This window comes from Mobula birostris, chromosome 8 (genome assembly GCF_030028105.1).
Source record: "Mobula birostris isolate sMobBir1 chromosome 8, sMobBir1.hap1, whole genome shotgun sequence".
NCBI lineage: Eukaryota > Metazoa > Chordata > Chondrichthyes > Myliobatiformes > Myliobatidae > Mobula > Mobula birostris.
This window is the reverse complement of record NC_092377.1, coordinates 74195471-74213049: the sequence shown is the minus strand read 5'-3', so window position 1 is coordinate 74213049 and position 17579 is coordinate 74195471. Positions and strand designations below refer to the sequence as shown.

At 38.0% G+C, this 17579-nt stretch overlaps 1 protein-coding gene across 9 annotated transcripts in view; it reads right to left on the bottom strand.

The window, feature by feature from the left end:
- The window catches only part of kif16ba (kinesin family member 16Ba), a 231279-nt gene that overhangs the window by 97031 nt on the left and 116669 nt on the right, over positions 1-17579 (bottom strand). For 6 of the 9 annotated variants that reach the window (XM_072265464.1, XM_072265466.1, XM_072265463.1 and 3 more), the window contains exons 21-25: positions 17263-17374; positions 14146-14196; positions 11516-11539; positions 9857-9982; positions 5385-5474 (exon numbers count right to left, since the gene is read on the bottom strand). In XM_072265464.1, the coding sequence (XP_072121565.1) occupies positions 5385-5474; positions 9857-9982; positions 11516-11539; positions 14146-14196; positions 17263-17374 (403 nt within the window). The remainder of the gene's footprint in view (positions 1-5384; positions 5475-9856; positions 9983-11515; positions 11540-14145; positions 14197-17262; positions 17375-17579) is intronic. The other 3 variants (XM_072265458.1, XM_072265461.1, XM_072265460.1) reach the window with 3 other exon arrangements.

Here is a 17579-nt window from a genome sequence, read left to right as displayed (position 1 = left end):
CATCTCCATCTCGCTGACAATCAACACTGGCACACCTCAGGTATGTCTGCTTAGCCCATTCTCAACTCTCTCTACATCTATGACTGTGTGGCCAGGCACAGTTCAAGTGTCATCTATAATATGCTGACGATACAACTATTGTTGGCAGAATTTCAGATGGCGATGAGAAGGCATACAGGAGAGAGATATATCAACTAGTTGAATGGTGTCACAGCAAAAAACTTGCACTCAGCATTACTAAGACCAAAACTGATTGCAGACTTCAGAAAGGGTAAGATGAGGGAACACACACCAGTCCTCAGAGGGATCAGAAAGTGAGCAATTTCAAGTTCCTGGGTGTCAGTGTCTCTGAGAATCTATCTGGACCCAACATAATGATGCAGCTACAATGAAGGCACAACAGCAGCTATATTTCATTATGAGTTTGAGGAGATTTAGTACGTCAGCAAAGACACTCACAAATTTCTACAGATGTACCATGGAGGGCATTCTAACTGGCTGCATCACTGTCTGGTGTGGGGAGGGGACGGTCAGCTACTGCACAGGATCGAAATAATCTGGAGAGAGTTGTAAACTTAGTCAGCTCCATAGATCATGGGCACTAGCCTCCACAGCATCCAGACATCTTCAAGAATCGATGCCTCAGAAAGATGGCATCCATGAATAAGGACCCCTATCACTCAGGTCATGCCTTGTTCTCATTGCCACCATCAGGAAGGGGGTACAGAAGCCTGAAGGCACACATTTCATGAACAGCTTCTTCCCCTCTGGCATCCAATTTCTAAATGGACATTGTATCCTGAAGACTACCTTAATACTTCTTTATTTCTATTTTGCACTACTTATTTATTTAACTATTTAATACATATACTTACTTATGTTTTCTCTATTATTGTGTATTACATTTTACTGCTGCCACAAAGACAATAAATTTCACAACATATGTCAGTGATATTAAACCTGACTCTGATTCTCATTCTAACTGGTTGCATCACAGTCTGGTATCGAGGGGTGACTGCAAAGGATCAGAAAAAGCTGAAGGAAGTTGTAAACTCAGCCAGTTCAATAATGGGCACTCACCCTACCACAACCCCAGGATCCAGGTCATCTTCAAAAGGTGATGTCTCAAAAAGGTGGTATCCATCATTAAGGATCCTCATCACACAGGCCATGCCTGTGCAAGAAGGGTACAAGAACCTGGAGAAACACACTCAATGTTTCATGAACAACCTGTTTCCCTCCACCATCAATTTCTGAATGGAAAATGAAGCCAGGTACACTACCTCAGTATTCTTTTCCCTCTCTTTTTGCATTACTTATTTAATTTCATGGAAATTGTTAAAAAGTTATATAAAAAAAGACAAACTACTATTTAACTGAGAAAAAAATTATGTATTTAGGTGAAATACAGAATGAATTAGAACACTACCAAAGCTACTACAGTACTATAAAACTGATTATTAGTTCCTAACAGTTATTGACAGAGGACCTAATCTAGTCTATGCTGCTGTCTTCTTTTGATTGACTGTAAATGAACAAGATCAACACAGACTGCCTTTTACTTGCCAACTATCAGTGACAAAAACCACTGCTTTTGAGCACAAACACAAGTGATGCTATTTAAAAACCGTTTGTTCCAACACAGTGTAGTGTCTAATAGCCATACAATGTGCATGCGATTGACATCAGCTAGAAACTGTTCGGCAAATCTCCTGTACCAATTAAACAGCATAGTGTCCCAAATAAACAAAGCAAATCATGTCTATTTTCTCGATTTGGTTTTGTTCTTTAAGTGCTGCCCCAAATAAGGGGATGTGTCAATTAACAGATGACCCAGTTAACCAGAATTCAGTTTAGTTATTCTAATTTATAGTTTTTATTAATATGTACTGTTGCTGTAAAATAACAAAAAACAAAACCACAAACGGTAGTGATATTAAATATGATTCTGATTCAGCTGAGCCTGCAAAATGGGCCCAGACATTTTCCTTTGCCAGCTCCGGTCACCTAACTTTTCACAGCATAAGTTTTGCTCACCCTGCAAAATTATTGGATCAACAGAGGGCACACCATTAACATTGCAAAATGTTGCCAAATGACTCACATTAATTAATGAATACAATTCAGCAAGTTAATTAGCACTCTCTACATGAATCTCGCACTATGCACCCGTACTGATTAGTCACCCGAGAAATGTTAACATTTTAAAAGGATTAATTTAAATGTGAAAAGCAATGACAATGGTTCCACATCACTGACAATATGGAGCTATGGGACTCTAACTGTAAGGCCACCACCAAACCTCTCAAGTTTCAGGTAAATGATGAAAGATGTGGGAAATTAACTTGAGATAAAAAGGCAAACCATGATGATGATGTCTCAAGCAAGAGATTCAAGCACTGATTCACAATGTTGAATCCAAGTAGGATCAGACAGTTGATTGTACTTAAACACATTACTGCAAAAGATGAACTACATGGAGTTACAAAATAGCATGCCTTTGTATTCCTTTTGTCTCAATATTTTGGCCCCCACCCACCTTATTCATAAGACCACAAGACATAGGAGCAAAATTGGGCCATTTGGTCCATCGAGTCTGCTCTGCCATTCTATCATGGCTGATTTATTATCCCTTTCAACCCCATTCTCCGCCTTCTCCTTGTAACCTTTGACTAATCACGAATCTTATCAACCACAGCTTTAAATAAACTCAATGACTTGACCTCCACAGCCACTTGTGGCAATGAATTCCACAAATTCACTACCCTCTGGCTAAAGAAATTCCACCTCATCTCTGTTCTAAATGGACATCCCACTAAACTGAGGCCATGCCCTCTGGTCCTAGACTCACCCACTATTGGATACATCTCCCGACATCCACTCTATCCAGAGCATTCAATATTTGATAGGTTGCAATGATCTCCTCTCATTCTTGTAAATTCCAGCAACTACAGGCCCAGAGCCATCAAATTCTCCTATGTTAACCCTTTCATCTCTGGAAACATTCCCGTGAACCCTCTCCAGTACCAGCACTTCTCAGATAAGGGGTCCAAAACTGCCCATAATACTCCAAGTGTAGTCTGACCAATGCCTTATAAAGCCTCAGTATTACATCCTTGCTCTTATATTCTAGTCCTCTTAAAATAAATGCTGACAAAGTATTAGCTTTCCTTACCACCGACTCGACCTGCAAGTTAATCTTCAGGGAATTTTGCACGATGACTTCCAAGTCCCTTTGCAGCTCTGAATTTTGAACTTTCTCCCAATTTAGAAAATAGCCTACTTTACTCCTTTATTCCTTCTACCAAAGTGTATGCGAGGGGTGTCACCTCTCCCTCAACCCCCTACACTTTATTCCACCTGTTATTTCTTTGACCATTCTCACAATCTGTCCAAGTCCTTCTAAAAACTCCCTGCTTCCTCAACACTATTTGCCCCTACGCCTATCTTCATATCATCCGCAAACCTGGCCACAAAGCCACCAATTCTGTCATCCAAATCATTCACATATGTGGGCTGAAGGGCCTGTACTGTATTGTGCTGTAAGTTTCTATGTTCCCCTAAAGTGAAAAGAAGCGGCCCCAATACTGATCCCTGCAGAACACCACTAGTCACTGGCAGCCAACCAGAATAGGCCCCCTTTTATTCCCACTCTTTGCTTCCTGCCAGTCAACCAATCTTCTATCCATGCTAGTATTTTTCCTGTAATACCACAGGTTCTTGTCTTATTAAGCAACATCATGTGTAGCACCTTATCAAAGGCCTTCTGAAAATCCAAGTGAACACCATCCACTGATTACAGTCATTATCCATCCTGATGAAGGGTCTTGACCTAAAACATTGACTGTTTACTCTTTCCCTCCAGCATTTTGTGTTACTTGGATTTCCAGTATCTGCAGATTTTCTCTTGTTTGTGATTGAACATCCACAGATTCTTCTTTGTCTATCTTGCCTGTTATTTCCGCTAAGAATTCCAACAGATTTGAGAGGCAAGATTTTTGGCTGTCTTTGGCCTCCAAGTACCATGAAACCTCATCTTAATTATGGACTCTAACCACTGAAGTCAGGCTAATTGGACAATAATTTCTTTTTTCTGCCTCCCTTTCAGTCTTAAAGTGCGGAGTGACATTTGCAATTCATTCCACTACATGCAATAAAAAAAAACTAGCAAGAATTGTTATTATAGCTTAAAGCAGGGGTTCCCAGCCTGGGGTCCATGGACCCCATGCTTAATGGTATTGGCCCATGAGATAAAAAAATTTGGGAACCCTTGGTTGGTTTAAAGGATTTTTAAGTCACTTTTTTTTTGGAAGATATAGAGATTAAAGGTTGGTTGTTGTGAATCAACAGTGCCAATAAACTTTCTGGAATTAAATCTGGAGTTGAGTTTGATGGCTATTCAAACATTCAGTGTTCCTTGCTATTCATATTCATATTCTCCCCTTACCAAATCTTCCTGCTTACATATTTCTGGTTCTCACTTCATCTTTTCCATTTAATTTATATTCTTTATATCAAGAACAAACTTTCAAACAGATAAACATACAGCTTATAGTCATTTTCTGATAAGCACCTGAGCTTTTCTTGGTGCCATGCCTGCTTTGGCAGATACAAGTATTGCATAACAACACAATGTGAACAGGTCAGAGGAAATATCTGGGCATACATTTCGTAATCAGCCATATTAAAAATCTATAACAATAAATTAAAGGGAATTTCCACAAGGCTATACAAATGCATTTTCATTGCCACATAAAGGAGATGTCTTTAGGTTTGATGGTAATTGTGGAATGCAAGTTTACCATATAATGAAAGCATTAGTACACGACTACAGCAAAGGATCATAAGGCTCTATAAAGGCTTCTTCAGAAACAGAAATAAATACTTAATTGGCAGACTGTTTTGTTTGCTACAACTCAGTTCATGTCATAAATTGTGCATTCAAGAAAAGCTCTTACAACAATGGCAGCATCACACTTCAAAGACAGAATAAATTAATTAGTTCTTTTGTAAATACATGCCAAGTTAACTGTAAGATATCAGAAAATTGCTTAAAAAGAACTAATGCTTTCAAATGCAATGTACCAAACCAAAAAGAAAGTCAAATCATTGTGGAAAGACTAGGATTTCCAAACATTGTCTCAGAAGACAGTTTCAGAACTCGAGCGAACTCATTTCTCATTTGGCAAAAAACTACATTGACCCAGACTGTCCAATGTCCCCTATCTTCTCCCGTATCCCCAACCCTGTCCCAAGCTGCACCAAGCATGGCATAGTCCTGCATCACTCATTGCACTCACTATTATTCCACTCTGTTAGGTATGAAATTTGTACCTCACTATTTAAATAATTAGATATTCTCAAATTTTAAAACTTTAACTTACCTCTGGATATTTCATCTTCATTGTTCTGTGCAGTTCCCTGAAGCGGCTATAACGTCGAAACACTGTCCAAGTTTCATCCAAAATAGTTATCTAACAGATCACAATTTTTTTTATTCCTTCAGAATAAAATCATTTGACTGCACAGCCCAAATACACATAAAATTATTTTCAATTACACTCAGAAAATCTATTAAATAACAGAATATCATAAAGTTCCTTAGTGTCTAAACATTTATTTGGTCTTGCCTATTTGAATTATTTTCTTATGTGAAATGCGTTGCCTGAATAATTGTGTGGGAACTACTGAAGAATGGTAAAACAAGATAACACCATAGACTGTTATGGTGGCACAGTGGTTACGTTACTGAATCAGAAGCTAGTGAACTGTAGAGAAAACCATAGATATTATCTTGAATTGTATCATGGCAACTAAGAAATCAACATGCTCCAAGTAAATATGGACTTAAAAATTAAGAAACCCTAATGGGCTGGCTCATTATGCTCATCAGGGAAGGAATGTTTTTATTCATTTCAAGAGGACTAGAATATGAAAGCAAGGATGTAACGTTGAAACTTTATAAAGCACTGGTGAGGCCTCAGTTGGAGTACTGTGAGCAGGTTTGGGCCCCTTAGAAAGAATGTGCTGAAACTGGAGAGGGTTCAAAGGAGGTTCACGAAAATTATCCAGGATTGAATGGTTTGTCATATGAAGAGCATTTGATGGTCCTGGGCCTGTATTCACTAGAATTCAGAAGAATGAGGGCTGACCTCATTGAAACCTATCAAATGGTGAAAGGTCTTGTTAGAGTGGATTTGGAGAGGTTCTTTCCTGTAGTGGGAGAATCTAAGACCAGAGGACACAGCCTCAGAATAGAGGAGCATCCTTTTAGAATGGAGATCAGGAGGAATTTCTTTAGCCAGAGAGTGGTGAATCTGTGGAATTCTTTGCCGAAGGCAGCTGTGGAGGCCATCATCGGATATATTTAAGACAGAGGTTGGTAGATTCTTGATTGGTCAGGGCATGAAGGGATGCAAGGAGAAGGCAGGAGATTGGAACTGAGAGGAAAATTGGATCAGCCAAGATGAAATGGCAGAGAAGACTTAATGGGCCAAATGGCCTAATTCTACTGCTATATCTTATGGTCATACCTGATTTGGTCCACTTACATTTTCAAACCCAGCAATGTAGCGAACACCCTCTGCAATCCAGGGGAACTCAGAGATGGGCAATTACTGACAATAGCCACCTCCCATCAATTAATATAAATTCAAATTGTTTTGCATGGATTAATAAGCTGCTGATGCTATTTGGTATCCTGCATTCAAAATCCATACCCGCATTAGGTGTACCATGGATGCAGTCTACCATTTGAGAAGCCAGTTCCCAGCTGATCAGGGAGAACTAGTACTTTGCCTTTACAATCAATACTGGCAATATCACTCCCCTCCCAAAGTGATTCTCCTAGTTAAACCCTATTGGCCAATAAATCTATCACAGGAATTGAATGTCTGCAAATGTGTTTTTTTCCCAAATATGTACAAAAATTATAGAAGACAATTAAATATTACTACTCTTAAAACAGCTTCTTCTTTTTACATTTTTAATTATTTAAATCAACTTAATGCTTTTTTTAAAAAGGGAAATTACTTTATGTTTAAGCTTCTGATTGAAGACATCCCCCCCCCCACCACAAATGAAATCAATGTATGCCTGAACTACAATTATAGGTCAGATTTTCCATCTTAAGCACTCTGAAATCTGTAGAGGTTAGGCATCTATCAGCAGTGACCAATGGCAGAGCACTGATCCAAACTGAAGAGAAGCAATGGACTTCCACCAACTTAACCGAGTCTTAAACATCTGTTCACTACATAGGCAAATTCCAGCAAGGGCAACTGGAGATTTTAACCAGATGATCCAGGTCAATGCTATTTTATGAAGCATGGAAATGAAAGTAAGACACAAAAGGAAATAAATGCACCAGGAAGTTGAAAACTGCAATGCATTTGATAAATTGCCAGCAACACATTTTGCCACAGATAACAATAAAAATGCCTTTACATTTTTTTTTGTTCAGCAGTTCTCCTGATACTCTACTGATAATTTCGCTTGATGTTCCTTATGATATGCTATAGGTTCATCAGGATTGGCTTGTGTCATGGTGGTACTTCATTATAAAAATGGTATACATGAATTCCCTAATTCCTGTGAGCCATTCTGTTTTCTTCCTGCCATTAGTTCTAATCAGGTTAGAATCTCTAACCTCTCTTTAAAATAAAAGAAGTATGACTCCATATTTCTGATTTCACTGGATTTACATTAAATCTCAGTCCTTAGAGATCAGGTCATTTATATTAAAATTATAGTGGTACTGCATATCGTGCATACAGACAGAAACAGGTGAATTGATTATGGGGAGCAAGGATATGGCAGACCAATTGAATAATTACTTTGGTTCTGTTTTCACTAAGGAGGACATAAATAATCTTCCAGAAATAGTAGGGGACAGAGGGTCCAGTGAGATGGAGGAACTGAGCGAAATACATGTTAGTAGGGAAGTGGTGTTAGGTAAATTGAAGGGATTGAAGGCAGATAAATCCCCAGGGCCAGATGGTCTGCATCCTAGAGTGCTTAAGGAAGTAGCCCAAGAAATAGTGGATGCATTAGTGATAATTTTTCAAAACTCGTTAGATTCTGGACTAGTTCCTGAGGATTGGAGGGTGGCTAATGTAACCCCACTTTTTAAAAAAGGAGGGAGAGAGAAACCGGGGAATTATAGACCGGTTAGCCTAATGTCGGTGGTGGGAAAACTGCTGGAGTCAGTTATCAAAGATGTGATAACAGCACATTTGGAAAGCGGTGAAATCATCGGACAAAGTCAGCATGGATTTGTGAAAGGAAAATCATGTCTGACGAATCTCATAGAATTTTTTGAGGATGTAACTAGTAGAGTGGATAGGGGAGAACCAGTGGATGTGGTATATTTGGATTTTCAAAAGGCTTTTGACAAGGTCCCACACAGGAGATTAGTGTGCAAACTTAAAGCACACAGTATTGGAGGTAAGGTATTGATGTGGATGGAGAATTGGTTAGCAGACAGGAAGCAAAGAGTGGGAATAAACGGGACCTTTTCAGAATGGCAGGCGGTGACTAGTGGGGTACCACAAGGCTCAGTGCTGGGACCCCAGTTGTTTACAATATATATTAATGACTTGGATGAGGGAATTAAATGCAGCATCTCCAAGTTTGTGGATGACACGAAGCTGGGTGGCAGTGTTAGCTGTGAGGAGGATGCTAAGGGGATGCAGAGTGACTTGGATAGGTTGGGTGAGTGGGCAAATTCATGGCAGATGCAATTTAATGTGGATAAATGTGAAGTTATCCACTTTGGTGGCAAAAATAGGAAAACAGATTATTATCTGAATGGTGGCCGATTAGGAAAAGGGGGGGTGCAACGAGACCTGGGTGTCATTATACACCAGTCATTGAAAGTAGGCATGCAGGTACAGCAGGCGGTGAAAAAGGCGAATGGTATGCTGGCATTTATAGCGAGAGGATTCGAGTACAGGAGCAGGGAGGTACTACTGCAGTTGTACAAGGCCTTGGTGAGACCACACCTGGAGTATTGTGTGCAGTTTTGGTCCCATAATCTGAGGAAAGACATCCTTGCCATAGAGGGAGTACAAAGAAGGTTCACCAGATTGATTCCTGGGATGGCAGGACTTTCATATGAAGAAAGACTGGATGAACTGGGCTTGTACTCGTTGGAATTTAGAAGATTGAGGGGGGGATCTGATTGAAACGTATAAAATCCTAAAGGGATTGGACAGGCTAGATGCAGGAAGATTGTTCCCGATGTTGGGGAAGTCCAGAACGAGGGGTCACAGTTTGAGGATAAAGGGGAAGCCTTTTAGGACCGAGATTAGGAAAACTTCTTCACACAGAGAGTGGTGAATCTGTGGAATTCTCTGCCACAGGAAACAGTTGAGGACAGTTCATTGGCTATATTTAAGAGGGAGTTAGATATGGCCCTTGTGGCTACAGGGATCAGGGGGTATGGAGGGAAGGCTGGGGCGGGGTTCTGAGTTGGTTGATCAGCCATGATCATAATAAATGGCGGTGCAGGCTCGAAGGGCCGAATGGCCTACTCCTGCACCTATTTTCTATGTTTCTATGTTTCTATATCTGTCAGCCAAGGCTATCTATCAATTTAAAATCACTTTTAGATTTTTTGAATGTTGTTTGCATTAATATAATTTGCAGTTCAATTAAAAATCTACTCATATAAATGGATAGCCCAGTCCCAAAAGATCTGCATAAAATTATTGCAATAATGAATACCTAAGCCTGGGCTGATGAAATTATAATTCCTATGTGGGAAAAAAAACTTCTCGGAGATTTTATAATTCAGAAATGAATGATCCATAGCTTCCGTATCTATATTGGAAAGGAAACAAGGCCAAACACTCACCTTCACCTCAAACTCGTAGTGCTCATCTTTCCCTTGTCCACGCAAGACATAACGGGGTATACTAATTTTAATAGGATCCTTTAGGTTGTTTGGACTAATATCCAGTGATCGAGCAAAGAGGCGCTGCTAAAGCAAAAGATTACAAGAAATCTTGAAGTATCAATGAGGAAGTATGATTGTGCAAAATATTAAAGCACAGACTGAGAACATGCATATGAAGGGAGAAGAAATACTGTTAAATATACAAAATGTATTACTGATTTATTAAAGAAATGCTAACTTCTCAGTGCTTTACAAAACATTATCGCAGCTTATTAAAGTTATTCAACTGCAGGAAATAAAAGGAAAAGTTTCTGAAAGATAAAGGTCTGGGCGCAGACTATTCCTTGTGTGTACCTCTCAAGCTTATAAACTTCAAAAAACAAGGATGATGTCGACAGGCTTGAAAATAGTAGCATTTTTTTAAAATGCCTGCCAATCAGAACAAAATGACAGACAACTACACGCACACAATTGATACACGGCATATGTAATTTATTTCAAGTTCCTTTTCATTTAAGAGCTGGAGCAGAGTTTCACTGCTAGGTTGTCAGTGGTTGTTATTTTTCCACAAATGCCAATGGCTCTTGGCAGCCTAATTGCATTTGAGCGTGGCACAAGAAGCTGAAAAACATTAGCAAATATCTGGAGATTCCAATAATTCAACAAACGTCAAGATCCTCACAAGTTCTACCCTTTGTATCAAGCAAGATGGACACAGGATGGGGGGAATAAAGGTGCTTTTATTCATTCTTCAGGATCGAAGTGTCACTGATAAAGCCAGAATTTATTGCCCATCTTGGGTATCTGAAAAAATGCAGATGAGCTGCCATCATGCTCATCACACTCCTTTTGAAGGAGTCTCAGGCTTCAAACCCAGTAATGATGAAGCACAAGTGATAGATTTCCAAGCTAGGAAATTATGAAACTTGGAGTTGAACATGCAAGTGATGGTATTTCAATTCATTTGCTGTCTTAACCCCTGGTGGTCAAAGTTGTGGGCTTGAGAACACTACATTTTGTAGTTGGTACACATGCAGCCACTGTGCACCAGTGATGGACAGAATAAATGTCAGAGTGGTAAATGGAGTCCCAATCAAGCGAGCTGCTTTGTCCTAATAGTGTCCAGTTTAGCATGTGTATCTGGAAACTGCATTTATTCCACACAAGTAGACAGTATTCCCTCGCACTCCCAATTTGCACCCTGCAGATGATGGGAGAGCTTTGCAGCATCAGGAGTTGAATTATCTATTACAGGGTAACTACGCTTTGACAGGCTCACAGTAAAAGCATTTGTGGCTAATTCTGTTGAGTTTCTTTAGAAATGTTTGTGTAGCCCAAGTTTGAAACTGGCAAAAATCTTTGGGTAACCCTTTGTCATATCTTCACCTGCATTCACAAAATCTAAGCCTTCGTTTGCTCATCATCAGAACTTCAAATATATTCAACAACTATTGACATTAAAACTATGGAGTCAACTAAAATTATAAATGATAAATGGAAAATTTTAATTTAAGTTTACTCGAGTTAAATATACTTCAAGAAAGATAGTTCTTTTATTAATGATTAGACACGTGCATATTAGCAATATATGCTGAACAGATACTTCCATTTACTAACCTGCATGATGAACTTCTGAGAGTTCTGTAGTTGACAAAGTAAAACCCTTGTTAGCTCTATCTTGGACTGACAATGCAAGATATGCACTCATTTCTTTCACATGTTTTCAGACTATTATTCCTTGAAGGTATAGACAGATTTTCAATTTTATGTTTTCAGCAAAGCCTAGTTGAGGGAAATTATTTGCTTTCAAAATTCAATGTACTTTTTCTAATAAGTTATATTAGAATTAGGGAAAAGATTGTGTGTTAAAGATGGTGTATGGTATGCGTGCCTTTATTAGCTGAGGCACTGAGTATAAGAGTAAGATGATAAAACTTTGTTTCGTATATACCTGGCATATTGCATTAATTTCTGATTGTCCCATTACAGGGATTGATGTGGAGGCTTTGAAGAGTGACCAGAAGCGTTTTACCAGGATGCTGCCTAGATTTGAGGGAAGGTGCTGTAAGAAGAGGGTGGACAAACCAAGGTTGTTTTCTCTGGAGCAGAAAAATCTAAGTGGATAGCTCTTAGATGAGAGGCTAAATAAATATCTGGCATCATTTCCCAGGGTTGAAATGTCTAATCCTAGAGGACATGGAAGTTATGGTGAGAGAGAGAGAAAGCACGAGATGTGTGAGGAAGGTTTTGCTTTTTTAAAAATCTTACACACAGAATGTGGTGGGTGTCTGGATTGAACTCCCAGGGATGGGAGTGGAGACAGATACAATAGAGGTGCTTAAAAGTCCCCTAGATGGGCACATGAAAATGCAGAGAATGGAGGGATAATGGACTACCTGCAGGCAAAAGGGATTTGTTTAATTGGATCTCAATAGTTTACTTAATTTGGCACAACCTCATTAGCCAAAGGACTTGTCCTGGTGCCATACTCTTCTATGTTCTATTATCTGTATCTTGGTCCAGCCTAATGTAACTAACACTGTAATTATGTACATCAGTGTTTTTTGTTTTTCTTTCACACATATGGTTGACCTTTTTTAAAAGAAAATTAAGTCAAATTAAATAACTATCTACTTAAGTCTTCTGAATTAGTACCACTACATTTTCAAATAATGGGAAAAATATTTTTTGGCATTTGAAGAAAAGATTAGCATCATTCAGCTAAATTAATGATGAGACTGCACTAAAGAAAATAATTTATTCTGCTTCTACTCAGGCTAAAATATTAACTGAATAATAGAAACATTGAACCCAAGATTAGGTTTGTGGGATAGTCTGAGATAAATTAAACACTCATTAGTATAAAAAATGCAAAAACAATATTTGTACAATTATATCATTGTGCAATACCTTCACTGTGATCACAAGAAAATGCAGAGATTTGTAGACATCACTGAAACCAGATTCTCCTCCATAGATTTTGTCCACACTCAGTAAAGCAGTCAGCATAATCGAAAACCCCACCCACCCTGGACATTCTCTATTCTTCCCTCTCTCATTGGGCAGAAAACCTGAAAGTACATACCACCGGGCTCAAGGACAGCTTCTACATTCCTGTCATATGACTTATTGAATGGTTCCCTAGTGCAATAAGATGGACTTTTGCTCTCATAGCCTACCTCATTATGACTTTGAACCCATTTGTCTATGCACTATGCACTTTCTCAGTAGCTACTACAATTTATTCTGCATTACTTGTACTACCTCAATGCACTGTATAATGAGTTGATCCGTATGAACACTATGCCAGACTAGCCATTCACTGTACTTCAGTACATGTGACAATAATAAACCAATACCAATTCCAAAGATGAAATTTTAATTAAATTGACAATGATGACCAATGGGTTTTTGTTTTCCAAAAAATCATTGAGCCATTTGACTGATTAACAATGCTTAACATTGTAATACACAATATGAATAAATTTCCATTCGAAATGAACTATGCATTACTGCATACCATTGATTATAGAAGTAAGAGTTGAGGAATGAAGGATAATGTAGAAGATTATGACCGGATTTATATACAAGTGCTTACACACCTGATACAATTTGAGACATTTAACTTTTACATTTGACTTCAGTACAATAATACCCTTAAAGGCTGTCTAAATTTCCAGGGGAAATCTTATCATTATTAGTAGTGTAACAAATCATATAATTTGAATTCAACACTTACAGCACCGGAAAAGATTCCACTGCCTGGCTTAAAAATGATTAAAAAAAATTATTAAATCTGTAGACCAACCTAGACTCAAACCAGTAGCGTCAAAGCAAGCATGGAAGATGAGGGTCTATGTTGATACAACAAAATCAGTTTTAAATATTCAATTCAATCTCAATAGGCGACTTGTGTAAAAAAAAATTACTTTGGTATTGTCCAAGACACCTACGTTTTAAAGCCAGCCTTCAAATCTTTTAGCTGTCCTTCAAATTACTTTCTTTTCGTATTTTCCAAATTTACAGCAGATGATAACATCGACAAATGATCTAAAGAAGTGAATTTGCCATTTATTCTGGACTTCTTCACAGTCAATTGCCTAACCCCCATTTTCTGCAAATCAAAATGTAAATTATACTACTGGATTTCAATTAATATAATCTTGAAAGCTACTTTCCACTTAAAATTGTAGCATATAATTGTTACATTGATAGAAAAGAAATTTGCAATAAAAAATGAATAATACCTCATATTTTAGCTTGCGCTGGTTTATATTATTCTGAAGATTCCCATGTTCCTGAAAAAAGAACCAAATTTATCATTAGTTTCATTTTTATCTTGCATTGTATTTTATTTTACAGTATCTGTAGACTACTAAGTATGACTTAGATCCACTGACAACTTCGATCACTATTATTGCCTCAGCTCAGTAACTATATCATTATCTATCCAATGATTTCTGTCTCATTTAAGAATCCAACCTAGGGGCACAGCTCATGAAGCTTGTTACAAGGACAAAGAGTTCATGATAAACAAACATATATATGAATTTTAAGCTTCCAACTTGTCCAAATCAAAATAATTTTACAGTGAAATAATGAAGCATATGGAGCACTCAACCAAATGTTCAATATCAATGACTATATGCAATCTTCAATAAAGGAATTTTATTTCTCCTTTTGTATTTGCACAGCGTGTTGTCTTTTGCACAGTGGATGTCCACCCTGTTGGGTGCAGTCTTCCATTGATTCTATTATGGTTAATGGATTTATTGAGTATGCCCACAAGAAAACGAATCTCAGGGCTGTATGTGGTCACGCATATGAACTTTGAACTTGAACTTTGAGTGCCTTAATACATGAACTGTTAGAATATTTACATTAATACTTTGAACCACCAACCGACAGCAATTAACTAATAAGAGGATTCATTGTAAATTTGTAAGTAAGAAAATCATACATTTTTGGTACAAAAATTAATTTAAAGTCAAAATGTTAAAACCGCTTTGCAAATTATAAAAGCACTGATTTCAAAGTTTAAAACAGATTGTGACCCTCATACAACAGTGGAGGCATGTTTTTCTCCAAAACCTGCATTAAATGTAAAAAGCATTTGCTTTATTATAAAGATCTTTATAACAATCTAGTGTTACAGCTGACACTTGGTCACACCACTATGATCACAGGGATACTTCCCTTAAAGGCAGTCACCTTCATACCTTGACTAATGATAACTTAAAAATGGGAAATGGCAGGGAGAGAGAGAAAGAGAGAGGAGAAAGAATGTGAACATAGATTCAAATTCTGAGCCCGAGAAATACAAAATGCATTCATGGTTTAGGGTCTGCCTGGTGTCTTAGAGGCCACCCAGCTGCAGATCGGTGCACTTGGCAAGACACAATACAGGGATTCACTAGAATCACTAGGATATTACATTCTTTACAAGGAGGCCTTGTGTACTTTCTTGATTGTTTTTTTCCCCTGTCTGCCTGCTGATCTCTTTCAGTGATAGAGCTCAGAATGGTGCTGATTTCAGACATCTGGTGTCAGGCATGTGAACTGTGACCTGCTCAATGAAGCCAATTAAGTGTAACTAGGGTCTCAAGGCTGGATATGTTGCTGATGGAAAGGACAATGACACTGGTTTGTTGTTTCAATGAATTAACTAAAAAGGTAGATAGTTTGTACAAATATACTTAAAGCAGGATAGCATATAGTCCCCAATTTAATTTTGAAGCCAATGTATAATCTTCCTTTTACATTGAAATAGACCCAAAATCTTATTTTAATTGCAACTCACTATTACAGCATAGAAGTTTCTATTCAAAATTTATGTAGCATCAATGCTAGACATGGTTTTCATTCTGCACTGTGACGTCTGTTGAGGGATATCCCAGAATGGCTCACATGGGTAATAGAAATGTTTAAAAATAGTGGAAAGATGGTTTGAACTATTGAAGCAGAATCCTACAAGTCTAGGTATGACATACAAAAAGACATTGTAAGAGTGAAAGGGCAACTCTGTGTGAAATTAGAGATACATTTGGATGCCATTACTTTCCACAAGCTGAAATCTAACTGTATGAATAGCCTTGTACCTAACATTAGTAAGACTAAGGAATTGATTGTGGACTTCAGAATCAGATTTATTATCACTGACATATAGTGTGAAATTAGTTGCTTTGTGACAACAGTACAAAGACATTTTTTAAAATAAATTACAAAATAAATAAATATTTCAAAAAAGGAAATAATAAGGTGGTGTTCATGCATGATTCAGAAATGACTGGGCAGAGGGGAAGAAGGTGTTCCTAAATCGCTGAGTTCTGTGTCTTAGGGAAGAGGTTCCTATACAACCTTCTTGATGGTAGAAAGAAAGCGTGTCAAGAGTCCTTAATAATAGATATCACCTTCTTGAGGTATTGCCTCTTGAAGATGTCCTCGATGGTGGGGTGGGTTGTTAACTGTGATGAAGCTGGCTGAGTTTCTAACCCTCTGTAGCTCTTACGATTCTGTACATTGGAGGCTCCATACCAGGCTGTGATGAAACTAGTCTGAATATTCTCCACTATATATCCATAGAAATTTATAAGAATCTTTAGTAACACCAAATCTCCTCAAACTTAGAAGGAGAATTTCGGAGATCACGCACTAGTCCAAATTTAGAGATCAGCAGTGGAAAGGATGAGGAGCTTCAAATTCCTAGGTTTAACATCTTGGGTGTCCAACACATTGATGCAATCACAAAGAATACACATCAACAGTTCGACTTTGTTAGGAGTTTGAGATTTGGTATGTCACTAGAGACTTACAAATTCCAAAGATGTGCAGTGGAGAGCAGTCTGACTGGTTGCATCCTCCGATGCAAAGGATCACAAGAAGCTGCAGCGGGTGGTAGAGTTAGTCAACTCTATCATGGGTACAAGCCTCTCCACCACTGAGGACAGCTTCCAGAGGCGATGTCTCAAGAAGATGCTATCCATCACTGAGGGCCCTCATCATCTGGGTGTGTCCTTTTCTTGTTACTACCTTCAGGAAGGAGGTAGAGGAGCCTGAGGACCCACACTCAATGATTCAGAAACATCTTCTTCCCATCTATCATCAGGTTTTTGATTGGTCTATGAAAACAACTTCATGATTCCTCTTTTTGCACTATTTACTTGTAATTTACAGTAATTTTATGTCTTTGCAAGGTATTGCTGCCACAGAACAGCAAATTTCATGTTATATAAGAGAGTGATAATAAACCAGATTCTGCCAGTCTTATTTCTTCTGTCATTATAAGGAAGCAGTATTTTAAAACTACATACTGAATATGCTAAAAATTGCAAAAGTTAGCTTTAAGTTGAGACCAACACACGGACCTGCTCCATCGAAAGGGAGAGGTCAGCTGCATCATTTATTTCATGATATTTTTGTAATTTTGCTTTTTCTGCTAGCCGCCGCTGAACTTCTTCTTCAATATATGCATTTAGTCTGAAAAAGACAAAAGAAATGACATGTGTTATATGTTTGAAGTTTCAAGCTATGAATCATTGTGGCATGATAAAATGGGATGAAATTGAAAGCACAATAATTACAACTGTTAAGAGATCAACTTCCACTGCTGGAAAGTACAAAATAAAGTTTTGCAAAACAGAAAATGACATTTATTTTGTTCTTTAAATTTAACAGAATTAAC